The following is a 19,280-nucleotide window of genomic DNA, read 5'->3' on the forward strand; positions in this document are numbered from 1 at the left end:
GGGTCCTGGAACGAATTGTTTCATACGAAAAGAAAAGAGACTGTCTTTTCAAGGCAGGAAAAAATTTTCCTGGGAAAGAGCCATTTTCCCCAAGGAAATGAACCCAGCGAAATATAGTGATCGTAATTTGTAATACGTATAAGCAATGTCGACATTAAAGTGATAAAACTTTTTGAAACTTCACGAAACTTCTTCGAAAGATATCTTTAAAGATATGTTGCTTCTAAAAGTTGAATTCCTGGTAAAGTCGTGTAAAGATTCGTATCTACCACATATCATGATATCATAAGCAATCCTTCTCGACATATCTGTAAAAAAAAGAATTCTTCTTAACAAGAGATATAAAAGGATGATTTATTATTAAAAATAAAAAATTTATCATTTTCGAAATATTTTTAAAATCGATATCTATAAATGTTTTTTGATTTATCTCTTAAGGACGTATTGATTTCTCTAAGGAATTCAGAACGTCCCTCGAAGCATGAAGGGTCTATCTACAATGCAAAAAGTATGAGTTTACTATTAAAATATATGGAAATATATGCAGAAGAAGTCCGTGAGAAATATGCAAGCATCTATTTTTACAATAATTGCAATAAACGCATAAAGCATGACACAATTCGCAGTTCTAAACAAAAATTAGCAAACGTGATAATACACAATGTTTTCGATTTTGACGACACTGTAATATTTATAATTTTGATCAGACAGAATTATCTAAAGGCTTGCGATTTTGTGAAATTTGACTACATGAGATAAGCACGAGTATAATGTCTCGATATGATTTGAACAATCAAAGTCCGAATTTTCTGATACGGCTATTTGCTTCTTTGCTTTCCTAATTTAATTATTGATTTTGGTGACTCTAGATTCCGAATTATCCGAGCGGTGAATTTGGCTCACTTCGATATATCAGTGAAAGAACGTGGATTCGACACGTCTCGCATTTTATGAATATTCGCACATCCTCGCTAATTACGTTTGATTGCACTATCAGCCGTCTAAATTAAATACCCAAACAGATCAAAGGTTACAAATAAATCAAAATGAATTATGACTCTGATAAATCGTGATCGAAAAGTGATATTTAATATTATTTAATATCATTTTATTTTAATGTCATCATGACCTTCTAATTGTTCCGCTTATATAAACTTAACTTTGCGATCCGTTGTTTTTTTGCATATCTTGTAGCGTTTTCTCTTGGCTGCACTATTGCACACTGCAAATGCATGCAAAAGTCGTCGTACACAAATTAACATAAAGATGTATGTTTAATATAAGTATAAAAACGGATTAAACCATGAAATCCTCAATACATTTTATTATGCTGTTAAGTAAAATCTGTATTTTATAATTCGAAATATTTGAATTTTACTTCTACACAATTTAAATTAGTACGCAACAGCTTTAATATGTGCACTCAGTGTGCTCTAGTGTAACCAAGAGAAAACGGTATTAATTACTCATCTCGATTTTTCTCTCAAAAAAGGAAAATTTAGCTAAACATAATCGGATCCTAATAATATTGATTAAAAGCTATCTTTTGCAAACGATCGAAAGAATGTTCACAACGATTCAACATCTTCTGCGTAATTTTACGCAATCATGCATTTACATTATGCGCCCGACGCACATTCAAAGGTACTCGGTGGAAATAAATATTCGAGGATGATTTTTTTTAACTTTATGATTCCCCAAACAGAACACAAGTTCTTATGATATCAAAATGATATCAAAATAATTCCAAAATGATCACTAAAAGGTCATTTTTTAATCATTCATGATTCATTTTAACATCATTTGACATTATCATGACTTGATGTTCTGTAATGTTCTTGGGTCTTGCGTACTCACTGCTACCATCTTGGATTATAACGTCAGAAGCGAGAAAAATACACACAGAAAAAATTCTTCCAAACTACATTAAAATGTGAGTATGTTTTAATAAAACATTTCATAAAATCGCCAATAAAATAGATTTGTAAAATTCATCGAAAACTCTCCTTGTGTTCCGGTAATTGATAAATCATATATTTGAAATTAAATTATATCGTAATGAAAAACGAAATAAGCTATATCACAGTTGTTGAATTGAGATAAATATGATTTTATTCCATTTCGAAATAAAAAGAGAGTTTTCCGTATATTTTCTAATTTTACAAATATATCCTATTAAATACAAATATTATTTTAATGAAAATATATTATTTTAATATATTTTGCCAGAATTTTCGTTATGTGTATTTCTCACTTCTGACGTCGTCAATTCGAAGATCCATGGTGAGTAGTCAGAAACCTTAATAAATGAGCTTACTCGGTTACACACATCACTAGAAACTTGGAAATTAAAAGATGGTAAAGTTTCTTAATAAATAACTTCGTGCGTCAGCCATTTTGTGCTACAGAGTTAAAATGTCAGAAAATACATGCAACGTTTTTACACACACAAGAGTTACATCCATATAATATAAATAACTTTTCGACGATGAAATCGTCAATTGACGTAACAGATTAGATTTTTATGTAAAAAATGATAACATTTATAATGGTAACAATTTTCTTTGAATTTTTATTAACACACAAACAGAAAAATTAATCTACAACAGGTTTCACACACGAAATCTCCATTTCATATGCAACTTATCAATTTTTGCTGATTTTCATTTATCATTGTTACGTAATAGAATTAAAAATTAATTAAAATTAGAATTTTATACGTTTATGGAAAAGCACTCAAAAATTACTAATTTTGTTGTTATCCAACGTAATCTCCTTCCTTTTCTTTTTATTGCAAGTTATCTGAACGACGAAAGAGCGGTGAAATAAGACATGGATATCTGCACCATCTTAAAATTCAAAATAATTATGTCAGTACTATATAATGTTGTATCTACAACATTTATTGAATTGAAAATAGCCATTCTTACTGAAGCATAATTCGCCATCGATAACACGTACATTTTGCCAGCCGTTAATGTACAAGGCACAAAACCTCTGTAAAGTAATATATTCAATAGCCGTATCGTTCTTCGCGACGTTTTGTACCACAACATGTTGTATCTACAAACAGTAACGCAACGCATTACCTTCTACAACAATCAGCTGTTTTCTTTCAAATAATTGAACTATTTAAAATAAATTTGGAAAGAACAAACGACTTGAAGAAATAGAACATAAAATAAAATTTTAAAGACACTTAAATAAGCTGAGAAATAAACAAAACAGTTATTATCCTCTGCGTTGTTGAGGATCAGAAAGCAAGAAATTTTAGATACTTTTTCCCAAAAAATCTATCTGCATTTTACCACATTTTTGTTTTATTTTCCCACATCACGCGAATAACTTTGGAGCGACATATTTACGCTTTTTGGAATATATCTGCACTATGGTCCATTATTCTTTGGCCGGGATAACTCAAAACGAAAAGATGTATGAAAGCACCTATTACCATCGCTACGTATCTGACCATCTCTTCTTTATGCTTCATTAAGGAAATTATCTGCAAAAAGATTAAATTCTATCAGTGCTATTAGTGTCCAAGATTTATCACTTTGAACATTGGCTTGACATGTATTGACGTTCGCTCCTATTATACTTTCTTTTTTATTCATTAAAAAAAGAAAACTAACAGTCAGGTAGAATACACAGTCATAATTGAGTCATAATTTCATAGGACGTCATCATGTCCGGTAAAAAATTTTTCATGCATGAGTACCCAGATAGCAACGTGTCTATCTTGTTACTGGCATATTGCTTGCTAAGTATGCATTGCTAAGCATTGCTACCAGAATTGCAGCAACTGAGTCCTCATTTGTTGGCAACTTGATGCCTTCATGATATGATAACTTTGAGTAGCGACTTGCCAGTAGTTTGCCGACAACTTTAAAATCGTCATCATCAAAATTCGCATTACTGCCATCATGTTGCCATAATAATATGTAGCATCATGCAATGCTTTCATATTGCCGACAACGCAAAATAACATTGATGCAGCTATCTTGCTGTTAAACTGCTGGCAATACATATACACATTGTTGCCTGCATGTCGATATATTCGAAATCGTTGAAGACAAATCTACGGCAAGTTGTCGACATCATAAGTAATCACAGATTTGCGAGATTTTGCTGAGACGCTTTGCTATCTGGGTATGTATAAATATGTATAAACATACGGAAATGTTCATAAATATATATAATCATATATAAAATATGTCCATACGTGTTCATCCCTCTTTCTTTTGTAAAATTACTTTTTAGTGTAGTAGAAATAATAATAATAATAATGAGAAAACATAAAAAATAATTAAAGGGATAATTTTCGCATTGCAAACTTGTTTTAGAAAAAACAAGTTTGGAAAAACAAGTTTAAAAAAAATTACTCATACACAATTATGCATAATTTTATATATAATTATATATAAGTAATTTTTTTACATTTCCTCAAACTTGATTTTTTCTAAAAGAAATAGTGTGAAAATTAGCCTTTTAATTATTTTTAATGTTTTCACATTACTATTATTATTTCTATTACACTAAAAAGTAATTTTACAAAAGAAAGAGGGATGTATAAATATGTATGGACATATTTCATACATAATTATACATGTTTATGAATATTTATGTATGTTTATACAGATTCATGTATGAAAAATATTTTACCATTTGAGAGACATCATTTGATATTAAAAATGAACTTATAAATACTGTCAATAAGGTCATGATAATATCCTTATGATGTCTTATGACTTCTGTGTTCTACTTGGAAGGCGTGAATGCTGTCAAACTAATGCCTATAGAATTACAAATTTTAGGCTAGCTCTGTTCAAGAATGATTGGTGACATAAAACAATTTCTAATTGACAACGTATACCATAGTTATAACTCACTTGAATTCCCAAGAGGCTTATAATGATGATAGTAACAAAGAGTAACATAAACGAATACATTTCGAATAAAGAATTCAACAAACGGACATATCTGAAAGACACATAAACAAAAGATAATTCAAATGCAAAACATTTTACGGTATCCAAAAAGAATGCGAAACTCACTCAATACTCAGCTGGTGTTTCCGCACGAGAAGTACTAATTCACGATAAGTCTCGTCTTCGTAATCTTGTGATTTGCTCTTATTACAAATTACATCCTTTACATCCTTTACATCCTTTATATCCTCAACAAAATAATTGCTTTTCTTTGAACTACTTTCCGAGATTAGATTTTCTAGTCGATGCCTTTGAAACACGATCAAAATTTTATTTACTATATGCGAATATTTAAGAGAGAAAACAAATTTTTCTTTTACATTAAAGGTTCTCAGAAAATGAATGGTATAGATATACGATACCCAATAGCGGCGAACAGACTACATGCATGTTGCGCGAGCGACATGTAGCTCGTATCGGTTATTACCATGAGGCTCATAGTCAGTACAGTTGTCAGGTATGAGTGAAGTAATACAGGATAATAATACACCTCTCTGTCGAAACTGTAGTCGATATCGAATAGGTATTTGTAAGAGCGCGATTTATTAAGAGGAATAAAGAGATCCAATAATTGCGGTGTTACTGGGATCAGCATGTAAAGACTCATCAACGAATAAATCATAACTACAACTCGCATTATTATTACAATGTAAAAACGTAAAAATAAACAATCAAGTGGCATTATTTAGGTTCAGGTATAATGTACAATGTTCAATTTATAATGATACATGAATGAGTGAGTACGAAACGTTAATCATGATAAGTCGGCGTTAAAAGCCGAACGACATGCGTGTGATTTGTTTCATCATTACCGGCATAACTTATCGTTATTCTTCTTGCTACGACAGCGTATTCATGCATAATTTGTATCTCTAAAGTATGCGTAAAAACGCGCCAGTGATAATCGATGAGCGACAACAGGTGTTCTATCTAAGAAAAATGAACAAAATGAAGGATACAATCCGCGTCTTGTGATTTTTAAGAGCTTAAGCAAAAGATTGTAACTCGCGAAATCTTACATTCTTATTTTTAAAAACTATAATAAATAATTTACAGTAAGCGCCGAATGAAATTATTATCATGATGAAGCATTCACAGTCCTCGGTTATAGTTTGCCATGTTTCAGATAGTCTTACAAACTGAAAATCGGTGATAATAATTGTGAACACCTTTGCGCGTTTCTAGAATTTCCACCTACCTGCATTAAGAACAATGTAAGTCATTAATATGCAGAGTTGGGAAACGCCATTTTTTTTTCTTTTCCATTACTTTTTATAATAAACATGAGACGTCGCAATTTTTTTATAACTAAACGCTAAAATTGTGCTAAGGTTAGAAAAGACGGCTTTTCAACCTTAACGTATAATTATAAAAAAAATGCAACGTTTATTATCTCTCTCTCAAATTGTTTATTATAAAAAGTAACAAAAAAGTAAAGAAAAAAATAACGCTTCCCAACTCTGTCAATATATGTACAATTGCGACAAGAATAATAATGTTAGATGCAATAAAAGGATTCTTTTTCTTCGATTATCTTTTGTATATAGAAGATGCATCAGGCTGTTTTAGATCAATCTCTCTTTTCTTATTTGGCCAATTTTGAAACGATTTCTTTGTTTCTTAACAAAAGTATAACAAATAGATTTGATATTTTAAGCAATTAGAATTTAAAAAATTTTCTAATTAGCTGAGTCAAATTTTAATTTTTAGAGAACTTTCAAATTTTAATTACTTAAAACACAAAATTATTGTTTGTAATTTTTTGTTAAGAAATCGATTTAAAATTGATGAAAACAACATAATATCTGGATCATTGTATATAACATCGTTACATAACGGTAATAATAAATTGTTTATTGACATTATAATGCTAAGAAGTCAAATATATCTTGGATATTTGTGAGTTTAAAAGAGTTGCCAGAAAATCATTCTCAAGATGCTCTCTTATAAAAGTTATTTAAAACTTGAAAAAGTTTTATTTAAAGTTGTCTTTCAAGTTTTTACAAGTAATTACACGTGTGCGTGTGGTACGTTAAAAAATGATAATTTAAAATTACTTGCGGCAGAGTTAGAGATCAGCCGCATAATTTTATTGATCGAATAATTGCTTTGGTATGTTTAATTGATATGACGTAACACAGACACACACACACACACATACATATATCAAGTTTTTTTGCAAGAAGTGAAATATTTAAAATATTTGATTATATCAAAAAATTTAGAAAGGCGACTTTGCGAAATTGATGCTATATATGTTTCTCCAATCATGTCTAAAATACGCCGCACATATGCTAACTACATGGAGAAATTCTTCCTCTCTCTTCCTCTTGTAAATTTTATTCATGCAACGGTTTTTACACCGACACACATTATAATTTTATACCGACAATATAAAAAACGGCAGGAATTTACCTCGAGAAAACCGATGCTGAAAACAAAAGACATTATTATGGTCGGTAACAATATCTTTATCAATTTACTTTGCGTTGGCCAACTACCAAGTTTCGACAGGAGGATCTTGTTAATATTGTAATAATGCTTCACCGCCGACTGCATCTCCCCGACTTGGTTGTCGCGCGGTTGCCGATTCTCCTTCAAGATTCAGACATTTTCCAGACATCCCCTATATCATAAATACTATATTGCGCGTATTCACTACAATAACGTATTACGGTATTGCAAAGTAACGTTGTCTGTTGATAATCGCGGGTTGTCGAGAAACGCCTCTCGCGCTCCTTTATTTCTTATTCCGCTCATTGTCGGAGCGATAAAAAAAAGAAGTCATAGAAATTATACTTCGCGAAATGTCAATCGCCGCGGTGACAGACACCATAGTTGTCTACATATCTCCTTCCCCGAATTGGTAATGCGTTAAGAATAACTATATTTTTTCTTTTTTCCTCGTGATATCGTACGATTTTTAATGCAAGCTGTGTCACGCCGATAAGTACGCGATAAGCATAGCAGGAAAGTTGAGCGACATGAAAAACCGCACGATATGAGCCAAATAAATTACAGCTTTCGCGAAGGGGCCGGGGTTCACTTATAAGACGAGGAGACACGTGCTGTCGTATAAAAATCTGACTGATAAATAATTTATTTTTTTTATTTTCAAGTGTTTTTATCCCGAATGCTATTACGATTCGGTCTGCGCGTCTGCCGTGATCTACTGTAATAGACTGTACCGGCACGTGTCAATTCAAATAAGAAGTAGAACAAATTGAGAATCTTATTAAAGATGAAGTAAAGTATAAACACAAGATAAAACATTTTCACCGAGAAGGAAGATAATTCAGGCGTCTACTTTTTAAAAATAAAGAAGGTATGTGATATAATGTGAAGAAGTCTTTCCACGTTAGGAAAGAAGTACAATTATTATTATAATACACAAAAGATATATTGAGAAATAATGCTGAGAGATTAATTGTGTCTTATTTGTAAAAATGCTTTAAATTTATTGTTACATGTAAGTTTTTTTAATTGACATTATTTAAATAATAAATTTTATTACTTCAAATGACTAAGAATCTATGCAGACATCTATTTAATATATCGAATCCAAAATTAATATAACAATAATATTAAAATTAATATAAAATAAATAGTACGCATTCTTTTTTATATCATTTACATTTAATATTAAATTAACATATCTTTTGACACTCAGAATATGTTTACTTTTTACTGTGATATTTATCTCAATTAACTTAGCAAAATAAAGATAGAGTGATATCTGACGTTTAATAAATCAAAATAGACATCATTATAAAGTTTTTCACATCACTCTACTGGGTTATTATTGAATTTTTGCATTTAGACATTATTATCCAACTGATAATCCAGCTATAAATATATTTTAAACATTATCTATAAGAGTTTTATTCTCATTATCTATTAATTTGCTCAAAATATAATTATCGTGCACTTATAATATAAAAAATGTTTGAAGTTTTATTGTTTATTTTATTTTATATTATAAGCCGCAATTACTTAAGAGGATGAGAGTGTATAGTAAATATAAGCAGAGAGAAACCTGAGACTGGACATCCCGGTCTTTTTCGTATATCAAATCTCGTAGGATAATGTTCACGTTTTTATGGTTCTTTTCCATGCTATCACGTGGATTAGACAAGAACGAACAATTAAAGTTGATTATTCGTCTTTGTCTAATCTACATAATAGTATGAAAAAGAACCACGAAAACATGGACATTATCCTATGAGGTTTGGTACACGAAAAAAGCCGGGATGCCCACTTACAGATCTCTCTGATATAAGTTTCATAAAAAACACAATATAAACTAATTGGGCTAATAAGAGTCAACGCGAGCGGAGGTGCGCAATAATTTTTCAACAAAGTAAACTTGTCAATCCATGTGATGTGTTGGAATATCATCTTTATTCGAATTCTTGAACGTTTCGATTTTCTTTGGAATCCTCATCAGCAATCATCTTATAACTATGTTAGATTTCGCGAACATTCGATATAGAGTCACTCGCACAAGTTTCATATTTCTCTGATATAAGTAACAATAGGTTTGTTTGCGTCGCATGCTCCAACACGTTCCAATACGCTCCTACTCACTCATAGCTCTTACTCACTTCAACGCGCTTAACAGAGTGAGTAGGAGCTATGATAGGAGCATGTTGGAGCATGTTGGATCTTGCGACGCGAACAAACCTCTAATGTCTTTTGAAGAAATTTACACTTGCGTATGTCCGATAAAGTAGGTAATGATGATATCTCATGGTCGATAAGTATTCAATACTGACCGCGTTCCAAAATTCATTGAAAAAGAAACGTTTCGTTTACAATGGGTGCATTCAGTACTACAACCACTCACTGAGCGCTCAGTGAGCGGTTGTAGTACTGAATGCACCTATTGAGCACTTAGTGAGCTCTTGTACCTGTTTGGTCTATATTTTTAGTTCTAACGGAATATGCCAATAAGATGCAAGAGCTCACTGAGCGCTCAGTGAGCGGTTGTAGTACTGAATGCACCTATTGAGCACTTAGTGAGCTCTTGTACCTGTTTGGTCTATATTTTTAGTTCTAACGGAATATGCCAATAAGATGCAAGAGCTCACTGAGCGCTCAGTGAGTGGTTGTAGTACTGAATGCACCCAATCTATTTTTTGATTGATCAAACTCTAATTAATTTAATCGATGATTAATTCAACAAACAGAATTATTTACGCATCCATAATTACGCAAATAAAATTAATGATTACAATTGGTTCGCTGCACTGTGATTGGCTGAAATAGAGAACCAATCAGTCGCATAATCGTCAATCCGCAATCTGATAGGAGCATAAGGGTTGGTTTATAATAGGCCGTAATCTGTTAACTTTTTTTGTAATCTGTAATGCGGGGTCTACAATAGAAGTCGTAGCAGTCGTAGGGTCTTAAGTCGTAGAAAATTGACCAATCAGAGTCGATTATTCTTCTCATATTTGATTGTGATTGGTTAATTTTCTACGACTTAAGACTCTACGATCGCTATGACTTCTATTGTAGACCCCACATTAGAATTGAGCAATTACAGTCGAGTGAAAGTATAAATTACGGAAAAAGTTAACAGATTATGATTTATTATAAACCAACACTAAAGGTCCGTCTACAATACACGTAGTAAGCTTGGTTTAAGAAGAATAAGAAATTGACCAATTATAGTCGAACGTGAGAAAAATAATCGACTGTGATTGGTCAATTTTTTATTCTTACTTCTTAAACCAAGCTTACTACGTGTATTGTAGACCTTAAGGCAACAATGGTCAGCAGACGTTCAGCAGACTCAACTGTTGTGAATCCGTGAGCGCTCTCTGCTATTGGTATATTCTTTTAGCTCATCCAATAGCAGCTCACTGATTCGCTCCGCAAGAGTTGAGTCTGCTGAACGCGACCAATGGCTGCGTTCAGCAGAACGTTCGTTTTGCAACTGTTGGAAGTTTCCTTCGCGCTAATTGGATCGTACTTTTAGATCTAGAAGAATGGTCCTATCTCAGCAGACAATCGTAAAACGGTTGCAAAACTGTTGAGTCTGCTGAACGCAGCCATTGGGTGCGTTCAGCAGAACGTTTGTTTTGCAACTGTTGTAAGTTTCCTTCGCGCTAATTGGATCATACTTTTAGATCTAGAAGAATGGTCCTATCTCAGCAGACAATCATAAAACGGTTGCAAAACTGTTGAGTCTGCTGAACACAGCCATTGTCAAATAGATAAACTTCAATCAGCTGTGAATTGTTGTGAATGATGGCTATGATCAATTGCAACGTTGGTTAATCGGAATCTTCCCATTTTGTACTTGGCTGTATAAGCTTACAAACGATATATAGGCTATGTTCCAAAATTTTCTGCCTCTACTGAAAATCTACAGTGTAGTTATATAAATTGTAACATTTTCAGTGCAGGCAGTAAATTTGAAACACAATTACTCACGTCGCCAATTGACCAATTTATACTCCGACCTTCTGATTTGTTGAGCCAGTAGAAAAACTCCAAACACTGGATGGTTGTGACGGCTGTAGCCAATCGCAACGTCGTCAAACGGGATGCTCCCCTCCATTCCCCTTCCACAAGAAGCCAGCTGCCACTGCTGCCAGATCAGCCCTCCTTTTCTGGGGCATTCAGGGGGAATCAAAGTAGATTTATAGGCATGTACTTGTGCGTAAAATATCGAAGATTTTGCTTTCGAAATAATTTGTATAGAAAAATAATCAAGCAATAGTATTCGGTCCGTTGTTTCCGTTTGTATTTTACGAAAATACAGAGTTGATTTGGTGAGAAATCTGAGAAATACTAATTACTATGTGCACTCAGCATAACAGAATTTGAACAATTAGCACCATCCAACGTGCCCCAAAGTTTTCCCAGGCGGATAATTTAGTTATAGAATGGCCGGAAATTTTTGGCAGAGCTCGCATCAGTAAGTTTGGAAATCACAGTAAAATCTCAATGAATGAATTTCAGTTTTTACGAGGTTTCTTGTTTTCGATAGCCAACAATGGTTACTGGATAAACAGGACTTAATCAGAGAACGTCAGCATGATTTGTCAGTGCTAACGGAGGAGGAGTATCAGAAAATATTTATTTTCTTTTCTAGCAGTAAGTTGAAATGATCTTTTCACATTTGATGGAGATTTACAAATTTGTTCTAAAGTATATCTGTTAATCGATAGAGCACCTTGTGTCTATCTTTCTATTAGCATTGTTGATAGATTGTCGATTCTCGAAAATTATAAGACCTGATGTTAAATAAAATACATTTAATATATGAATAATTACAAGATATATTGAAACTGTAAGATTTCATCTGGCAAAACTCTGCTTTGTTCTTTGTATCTGTTAATGAAAATTTTTATTAAATGGTTCAATATACCCATTTCAATCATCAATTATTAAATTCATTAAAGCAAGGATTTAACATTTACTAAGCTATAATTGACTGTTAAGTACAGAAGTTTGTACTACATTTTGTCACAGCATTTCTATGTAAAAGCATATTTTATATGTAATATAATCTGTAATTACATCCATATATAAATCCTGTCACTAGTGATACAGATGATAGGTGAACAATTAAAATTGAGGCAACAAGTGGTAGCTACTGCGACAGTGTATTTTAAAAGATTTTATGCTCGCAATAGCTTAAAATGTATAGATCCTCTATTATTAGCTCCTACTACAGTTTTTCTGGCATCGAAAGTAGAAGAGTTTGGAGTAATTTCTAATAGTAGACTGATATCAACAATGGGAAATGTAAGTAAGTTCCATGATATATCCACTGTTACAGTTTGTTGGGGGATCAATATGCATGTAATTAAATATAAATGTAATTAAATATAAATCTTTAATTAATGTTATTTTCTTTTTGTAGTTAAGAACAAATTTAGTTACGCGTATTCGCAAGAATTTCCATATCGCACAAATCATATCTTGGAGTGCGAGTTTTATCTTTTGGAACATTTGGACTGTTGTTTAATAGTATATCAACCATACCGTCCCTTGTTAACATTAATTCAAGATGTAGGACCAGATGATCAGCTACTTATGCTCGCGTGGCGTATTATTAATGATAGTCTAAGAACAGACGTATGTTTGTTATATCCACCTTATCAAATAGCTATTGGTAAGATAAAAATAATTGTTTTGTTTTTAATGGTCTAGGTCTGGCATTACAAGAGAACTTAATGACAATTTATATCTTTTTTTTATAGGCTGTCTGCAAATAGCTTGCGTGATATTACAAAAAGATCTCAAATCGTGGTTTGCAGAATTGAACGCAGATATGGAAAAAATTCAAGAAATAGCGCGGTATATAATAAATTTATATGAATTGTGGAAAAAGTATGATGAAAAAAACGAAATGCCAGCAATATTAGCTAAAATGCCAAAACCAAAAGCAGCGCCACAACGTTGACAGCAAGCTCTTGATTCGCCGAACGTTTGGGACTCGTGCTAATGCAGTGAAATGCTTTAACTAAAAATCTGTCCTTTTTTCTGATATATACACACTATTGGAGATACACATACAGTTGACAATGAATATCATTCTGCACTTATATCTGCATAAATGTTTTGATCCATATGTAAAACTACATTTTAAAAAATATGTTTAAAAGATATTGCAGTATCATTTAAAATTTCTATATTTGATACTAGATATAGCGAGAATGCTACAATTAAATAATTATAATTTGATTTAAATTCATTGTCAGATAAGTACAACGATCTATCAATTTATATTTTTATTTACATGTTTTATTTATATACAATATTAACTGTTGATTTAAAGTATAAATATGTACATTATTTATAAAATATACATATTAAAAATTATTTTAAAAAATCGAAACATGCTATGTATCGAGATTCATATATTAGGTTTGCTTCAGAAAAATGATGTCCAGAAGATATTAGATTGACGACTGTATTCCGATGGCAAATTTATTTATTGTATGCTGTAAAAAATTATAACAGATTTTAGTGTGATGAATCGAATTGACGAATTCTGAATAATTCCTTCTTCATTGTATAAATTTTATAATTGGAGTAGAATAAAACGGACAACAAATTGAATATTCAAAAACTTATTTAATTAAATCAGTATCATATTCGTTATATTATAAAAAAAAAACATAGTCTAATCTGAGAAAGTTTAATTGGCATCGATTAAAAAGAAAAAACTTATTGCTTCCGTATATGTGAATAATGAGTGTAGTTTTGGACTCCTCGATATTTTCATGCATTTATATAATTCAATAATTAATTTGTTTTTTTTATTACTAATTTGTTTTTATATGCTTGAACGCCGCTCGGTTGATAATAGAGAAAACTTGGAATGTTTTTTTCACTTCGCTCCTTTTTTTTTAATAGCTTAACTGTTTCAGGCAAACAATTATTTATTACGTAGTTATATGCAGTTATTTTAATATTGCCGATTGTTTTTATGAAAAATGTAATAACTTATTTTTATACTTACTGCTCGTTCGGTGAATCCCAGTGCCTCCCTGTTGCATAATAATCTTCTAGAATTTTGTTAACTTTTTTCACGTCTTAGGTTGTTTCAATCATTTCTTTATGTATTTTCAGAGTATGAGGATTAAAATACAATTTCTCACATACATGCAATTTTCTTCTGATTTCGTCTATCGTTTTCATTTATCGTTGTTAATTAATACATAGAGCTCTCGTTTATTATTATACAAATTAATTTCCTTTGTCATTATTTCTGTTATTAAATTCGTAGATTAAACTTAGAAAAAAATTTAGACATTAAAAAATTCTCAATTTGCTTTCTTGAGGTACGAAGTCAGAAATGGGAAAATTGTCAAGAAATACATACGAATTTTTCTATAAATTACATTCATACGAACAACTTAATAATTTTTTGACAATGAAATCATTTTGGTTCAAAGTTTTAAACAGATCGGACTTCAGTAAAAAAATGGTAACAAATTAAAACATTACAATAGTAACAACTATAAATTTTTATTAATCTATAGACAGAAAAATAAATCTACAACATATTTCGATATATCTTCCTATCCAACTTGTCAATTTTTGCTGATTTTCATTTATCATTATTACGCAATAAAATTATTTTTATATGTTTACCATGAAAAATCTCTTAAATTTTAAGTGATTTTTCATGGTAAACATATAAAAGTAATTTTATTGCGTAATAATGATAATATTTTTAAATCTAATTTTGTCATTTCACAATCCAACACAATCACTCTCTTTTTCTCCTAAATTACTTGAACGACGAAAGAGTGGTGAAATAAGATAGAGTTGCTTGTAACACCTTAAAATTCAAACTAGCTAAGTATTTCCATTATATTATAAATGCTGTAGAATCTCGTTCTTACCGAAGCATAATTCTGCAATGACATCACGTACATATTGCCAGCCGTTAATGTACAAGGCACAAGACTCCTTCTAAGTAATACTCTCAGTAGCTGTGTCGTTCTTCGCGACATTCTGTACCACAGCATGTTGTATCTAAAAATAATTAATCCAATATATAATATTTTATTTCTACAAATCAATTATTTTTTAATATCTATTCACTCTAAATTTCTTACGGTGAAATCTCACTCCAAGAAAGTGAAAATACAACCACCCTTCACTTCTTGAAAAAGAATGACAATTTCTACTCTTTTTCAAGAAGTGAAATATTTTCACTTGTTTTCAAGAATGATTACATTTTTACTCTCTTGGAGTGAGATTTCAAGACTGCAAGAAATTTAGTGTTGAAACATTTAAAATTTGAAGAGAAAAAACGATAAAGATAAGAAAGTTTAAAATGTTTTTTTAAAGAAAGCTACAAAAAGCTACATTTAAGAAAACTATAAAATATCAAGAAATTAACAGAGGATAAGTTTATTCTCTTTTACATTACAGCTTCATAAAGAAGAAAGTTTTAGATACTTTTTCCCTAGAAAAATCTGTTCTGTTTTTTCTGTTTTGCTACATTGTGTGAATAACTTTGGTACGATATATTTACGCTTTATGAAATATATCTGTGCTATGGTCTATTATTTCTTGTCCGGGATAACTCAAAACGAAAAGATGTATGAAGCCACCTATTAACATTGATACGTATGTCAATAGCTCTACTTTTTTATTCATGAAAGTAATTATCTGCAAAATGATCAAATTACAGATTAATTAAAAGATGAGACGATTTTTAATTTTCGCCAGCGTGCATCGTCTTAATATCATCGTCTAATACCAAGCGTACTTACTTGAAATCCGAGGAGACTCATACCAATGAGATTCATGATGATCATTATGAGCAAATACATTTTGAATAAAGATTCCACTAAATCGATATATCTGAAAGATTTACGAACAGATACATTGACGTAAAACGATACAAAACATCTTGCAATATACGTGAAAAATTCAAAACTCACTCAAGGCTCAGTTGATGTTTCCATAAGAGAAATATCATTTCACGATAAATAATGTCATCATTCGATTCGCACTTATTGTAAGTTACCTTTACGTCCTTAACGAAAGAACTTTTTTTTAAATTTATCAAATTTTCTAGTTGATGCCTTTGAAATACGATCAAAATTTTATCTATAGTACACGAATACTTAAGAGACAAGAAAAAATTTTCTTTTATATTAACATATTAGGCCTCAGGTAATTCTTGCCTTACTGTTTTAAATACTTAATCGTAACTCGGTCCTAATCAAAATTTTTGGTAAATGATTAGTGGATAAAAAGAGTTACTTTTTTCTAAAATCTAGTCTGCGATGGAGACGTCTAAAAAAAGGATTAAAAAAAAATTAATGATCCTTGTCTTTTTAACAAATATTCAACTAATAAGTGATTTTATCAGAGTTGGGAACGTTACCTTAAAAAATAACGCGTTACCGTTACAGTTGTTTTTTGTTAAAAATAACTTGTTACCGTTACTCATTTTAAAAAGTAATGTGTTACTTGAAAAAGTAATGAATCGTTACTTTTTCGTTACTTTTCAGGAAATTGTTGAGTTAGCTTCCTCATATACGATGTTGATAAAATTAGACTCATTCGATGCGTTTTTGCACAAAAAACGACCGAATCTGGCAAAAACAATCGTCGGAAATTAGACTCAACAATTACCAAATTTAAATTAAATATTATTTTTAAACTTTAATGTCATTATTAAGAATGTATTTCAAGATTCACTTCCAGTACTGAAAATCCGTAATATACGTATATGTAATGTGAATTACAGATATTGAATACTGATAATTAACTACCGGAATGCAGTCTAAGATGTAAAATATATAAAATGTTTTTTAAGAAATAAAAATGAGAAGGTAAACATTTTATAATTATATTTATTATACGTATTAATCGTTTATTATACATAATATAATGTTAAATTGTAAATATATATTTGTATACTTATACATTAAGCATTTAAAAAAATTTTAGATATTTTGATCATTTATTATAACGATAGAACACTTGGGTAATTAGAAGTACACTTCTAGAGACACAAAAACAAAACATCTTTCAGCGCCAGCAATATCGAAATATGATCCAATCCAATTAAAATTAAAGTAACGATAAAAGTAACAATTGAATCATTATCGTTACTGTAAAAATATAACGACATTACCATTACTGTTAAATACAGGAAAAAGTAACGATCGTTATCGAAAAAAAGTAACGAAAAAAATAACGGTGTTACAAGTAACATGTTGCTTGATCCCAACTCTGTGGATTTTATGTACATTTTTTTAATGGAATAAATTGATATAATTATTATTTGAGTTGATCTGTGATAATTATTAGAGGTACCGGATATCCAGAAAATATCTGGTATTTTTTTTACTATCCAGTCGGGTAGCTGGATATCATTAGTATCTGACAATATATATATCCGACTGAAATTTAATATTGTTGTATTGAAAGTTGTATTTAATATTGGTGTATTGAAAGTTAGATCATAATTGCAGAATTTTATTCTTTTCAGCTGAACTTCTTGCATAGTTCATGATTTTGCACAGTTTATCCCTAAATACAAATTACTATCTAAAAATTTTGATTATCCGAGTAAGAAATTATTATACATTTACAATTAATTGTAAAGAATTTAAATCAGGAAAGGGTGTAAGGTCACCTGGACTTAATGAGTTAAATTAAAACTTTTTAGAAAATACATGCTACAGATACGATACCCAATAGCTGCGAACAGACCGCACGCGTGCTGCGTGAGTGATATGTAACTTGTATCGTTTATTATCATTGAGGTTATAGCCAATACAACAATAATATATGAATGGACTAATACGAGATAGTAATATATCTCTCTGTCGAAGCTATAGTCGACATCGAACAGATATATGTAAGGGCGCGATGTATTGAGAGGCATAAGGAAATCCAATATCGGCACCGTTAGTGGAACCATCATGTAAAGGCTCATCAACGAATAAATCACAACTGCAACTCACATTATTACTATAATATAAACAACGAATACGCAATCAAGCTGCATTACTTAAATCAGATACAATGTGCAATTCATAATCACACGAATTATAGTGAGAGAAATATATATTAAGAGTGACGAGTCGACGTTAAAAGTCAAAAGACACGAAAGTGATCCATTACCGGCATAATTTAACGACATTTTTCTTCCTAGGAGAGCATACTCGTGCATAATTTTTATCTCCGAGGAACGCGTGAAAACGCACCAGTGATAGTCGATCAGCGAAAGCAGGTATTCTATCTGAGGAATAATGAACGAAACGAAGGGTACAATCTACATGTATATCTAACGATTTTTTAAGGAGCCAAGTGAAAAGTCGCATCTCATGAAATCTTACATTTTTATTTTTGATGATTATGAGGAAGAGTTTAATGTGAGCGCCGATTGCAAGCAGAAAGATGAATAAGGATTCGCAGTCCTCGTTCAGGTTCCTCCATATTTCCGATAATTTTACCAACTGAAAATCGCTGATAATAATTGCGAACACCTCTGCGCATCTCTAATGTTCCACCTACCTACATTAAGAGCAAAATTAATAAGCCAGTATATATGAGTTATACTGATAAGAATAATTTTAGACGCGATAAAACAATACCATAAATAGGAGAGAGAGAGAGAGAGAGAGAGAGAGAGAGAGAGAGAGAGAGAGAGAGGAGAGTAGAGTGACGTTAAAAGACATAATGACATTTATTTTGGTTTATTAAATGTTACTAAACATCACTTAATCGTCACTTTACTTTCTCTATTTATTTTTTATAATTTTCTTAAATATAATATTATATATATATATA

General features: G+C 31.1%; 3 protein-coding genes across 3 annotated transcripts; 1 reads left to right on the forward strand and 2 right to left on the reverse strand.

Moving 5' to 3' along the window:
- Positions 1-2,775: 2,775 nt before the first annotated feature.
- On the reverse strand, positions 2,776-5,440 carry LOC108727931 (odorant receptor 4). Its single transcript, XM_018456240.1, has 6 exons — positions 5,351-5,440; positions 5,055-5,237; positions 4,890-4,980; positions 3,366-3,502; positions 2,931-3,063; positions 2,776-2,849 (listed from the first exon to the last, which is right to left on the reverse strand). The coding sequence occupies exons 1-6, from the start codon at positions 5,425-5,427 to the stop codon at positions 2,799-2,801; spliced, it is 672 nt and encodes a 223-aa protein (XP_018311742.1). The 5' UTR covers positions 5,428-5,440; the 3' UTR covers positions 2,776-2,798.
- Positions 5,441-8,159: 2,719 nt separating this feature from the next.
- Positions 8,160-13,594, forward strand: CycC (cyclin C). The gene is made up of 6 exons (XM_018456238.1): positions 8,160-8,313; positions 11,479-11,916; positions 11,989-12,095; positions 12,547-12,753; positions 12,868-13,119; positions 13,208-13,594. The coding sequence occupies exons 2-6, from the start codon at positions 11,885-11,887 to the stop codon at positions 13,408-13,410; spliced, it is 801 nt and encodes a 266-aa protein (XP_018311740.1). The 5' UTR covers positions 8,160-8,313; positions 11,479-11,884; the 3' UTR covers positions 13,411-13,594.
- A 1,607-nt stretch (positions 13,595-15,201) lies between these two features.
- Positions 15,202-16,471, reverse strand: LOC108727932 (odorant receptor 43a-like). Its single transcript, XM_018456241.1, has 5 exons — positions 16,412-16,471; positions 16,241-16,331; positions 16,000-16,136; positions 15,362-15,494; positions 15,202-15,297 (listed from the first exon to the last, which is right to left on the reverse strand). Exons 1-5 carry the CDS (start codon positions 16,447-16,449, stop codon positions 15,247-15,249), a joined length of 450 nt encoding a protein of 149 aa, XP_018311743.1. The 5' UTR covers positions 16,450-16,471; the 3' UTR covers positions 15,202-15,246.
- Positions 16,472-19,280: the final 2,809 nt, after the last annotated feature.

The sequence above is a fragment of the Mycetomoellerius zeteki genome, unplaced genomic scaffold, assembly GCF_001594055.1.
Source record: "Mycetomoellerius zeteki isolate Tzet28-1 unplaced genomic scaffold, Tzet1.0 scaffold564, whole genome shotgun sequence".
Taxonomy (NCBI): domain Eukaryota; kingdom Metazoa; phylum Arthropoda; class Insecta; order Hymenoptera; family Formicidae; genus Mycetomoellerius; species Mycetomoellerius zeteki.

Coding starts and splice junctions, on each gene's coding strand:
- LOC108727931 (XM_018456240.1), bottom strand. CDS start 5,427: ATGAGCCTCATGGTAATAACCGATACGAGCTACATGTCGCTCGCGCAA. Junction 5,238..5,350: donor AGTCTGTTCGCCGCTATTGG/GTATCGTATATC, acceptor CGTGTTTCAAAG/GCATCGACTAGAAAATCTAA. Junction 3,064..3,365: donor GCAGATATATTCCAAAAAGC/GTAAATATGTCG, acceptor TACTGTTTGTAG/ATACAACATGTTGTGGTACA.
- CycC (XM_018456238.1), top strand. CDS start 11,885: ATGGCCGGAAATTTTTGGCAGAGCTCGCATCA. Junction 11,917..11,988: donor TTTTGGCAGAGCTCGCATCA/GTAAGTTTGGAA, acceptor TGTTTTCGATAG/CCAACAATGGTTACTGGATA. Junction 13,120..13,207: donor ACCTTATCAAATAGCTATTG/GTAAGATAAAAA, acceptor TTTTTTTTATAG/GCTGTCTGCAAATAGCTTGC.
- LOC108727932 (XM_018456241.1), bottom strand. CDS start 16,449: ATGATATTTCTCTTATGGAAACATCAACTGAGCCTTGA. Junction 16,332..16,411: donor AAACATCAACTGAGCCTTGA/GTGAGTTTTGAA, acceptor TAAATCTTTCAG/ATATATCGATTTAGTGGAAT. Junction 16,137..16,240: donor TGAGTCTCCTCGGATTTCAA/GTAAGTACGCTT, acceptor ATCATTTTGCAG/ATAATTACTTTCATGAATAA.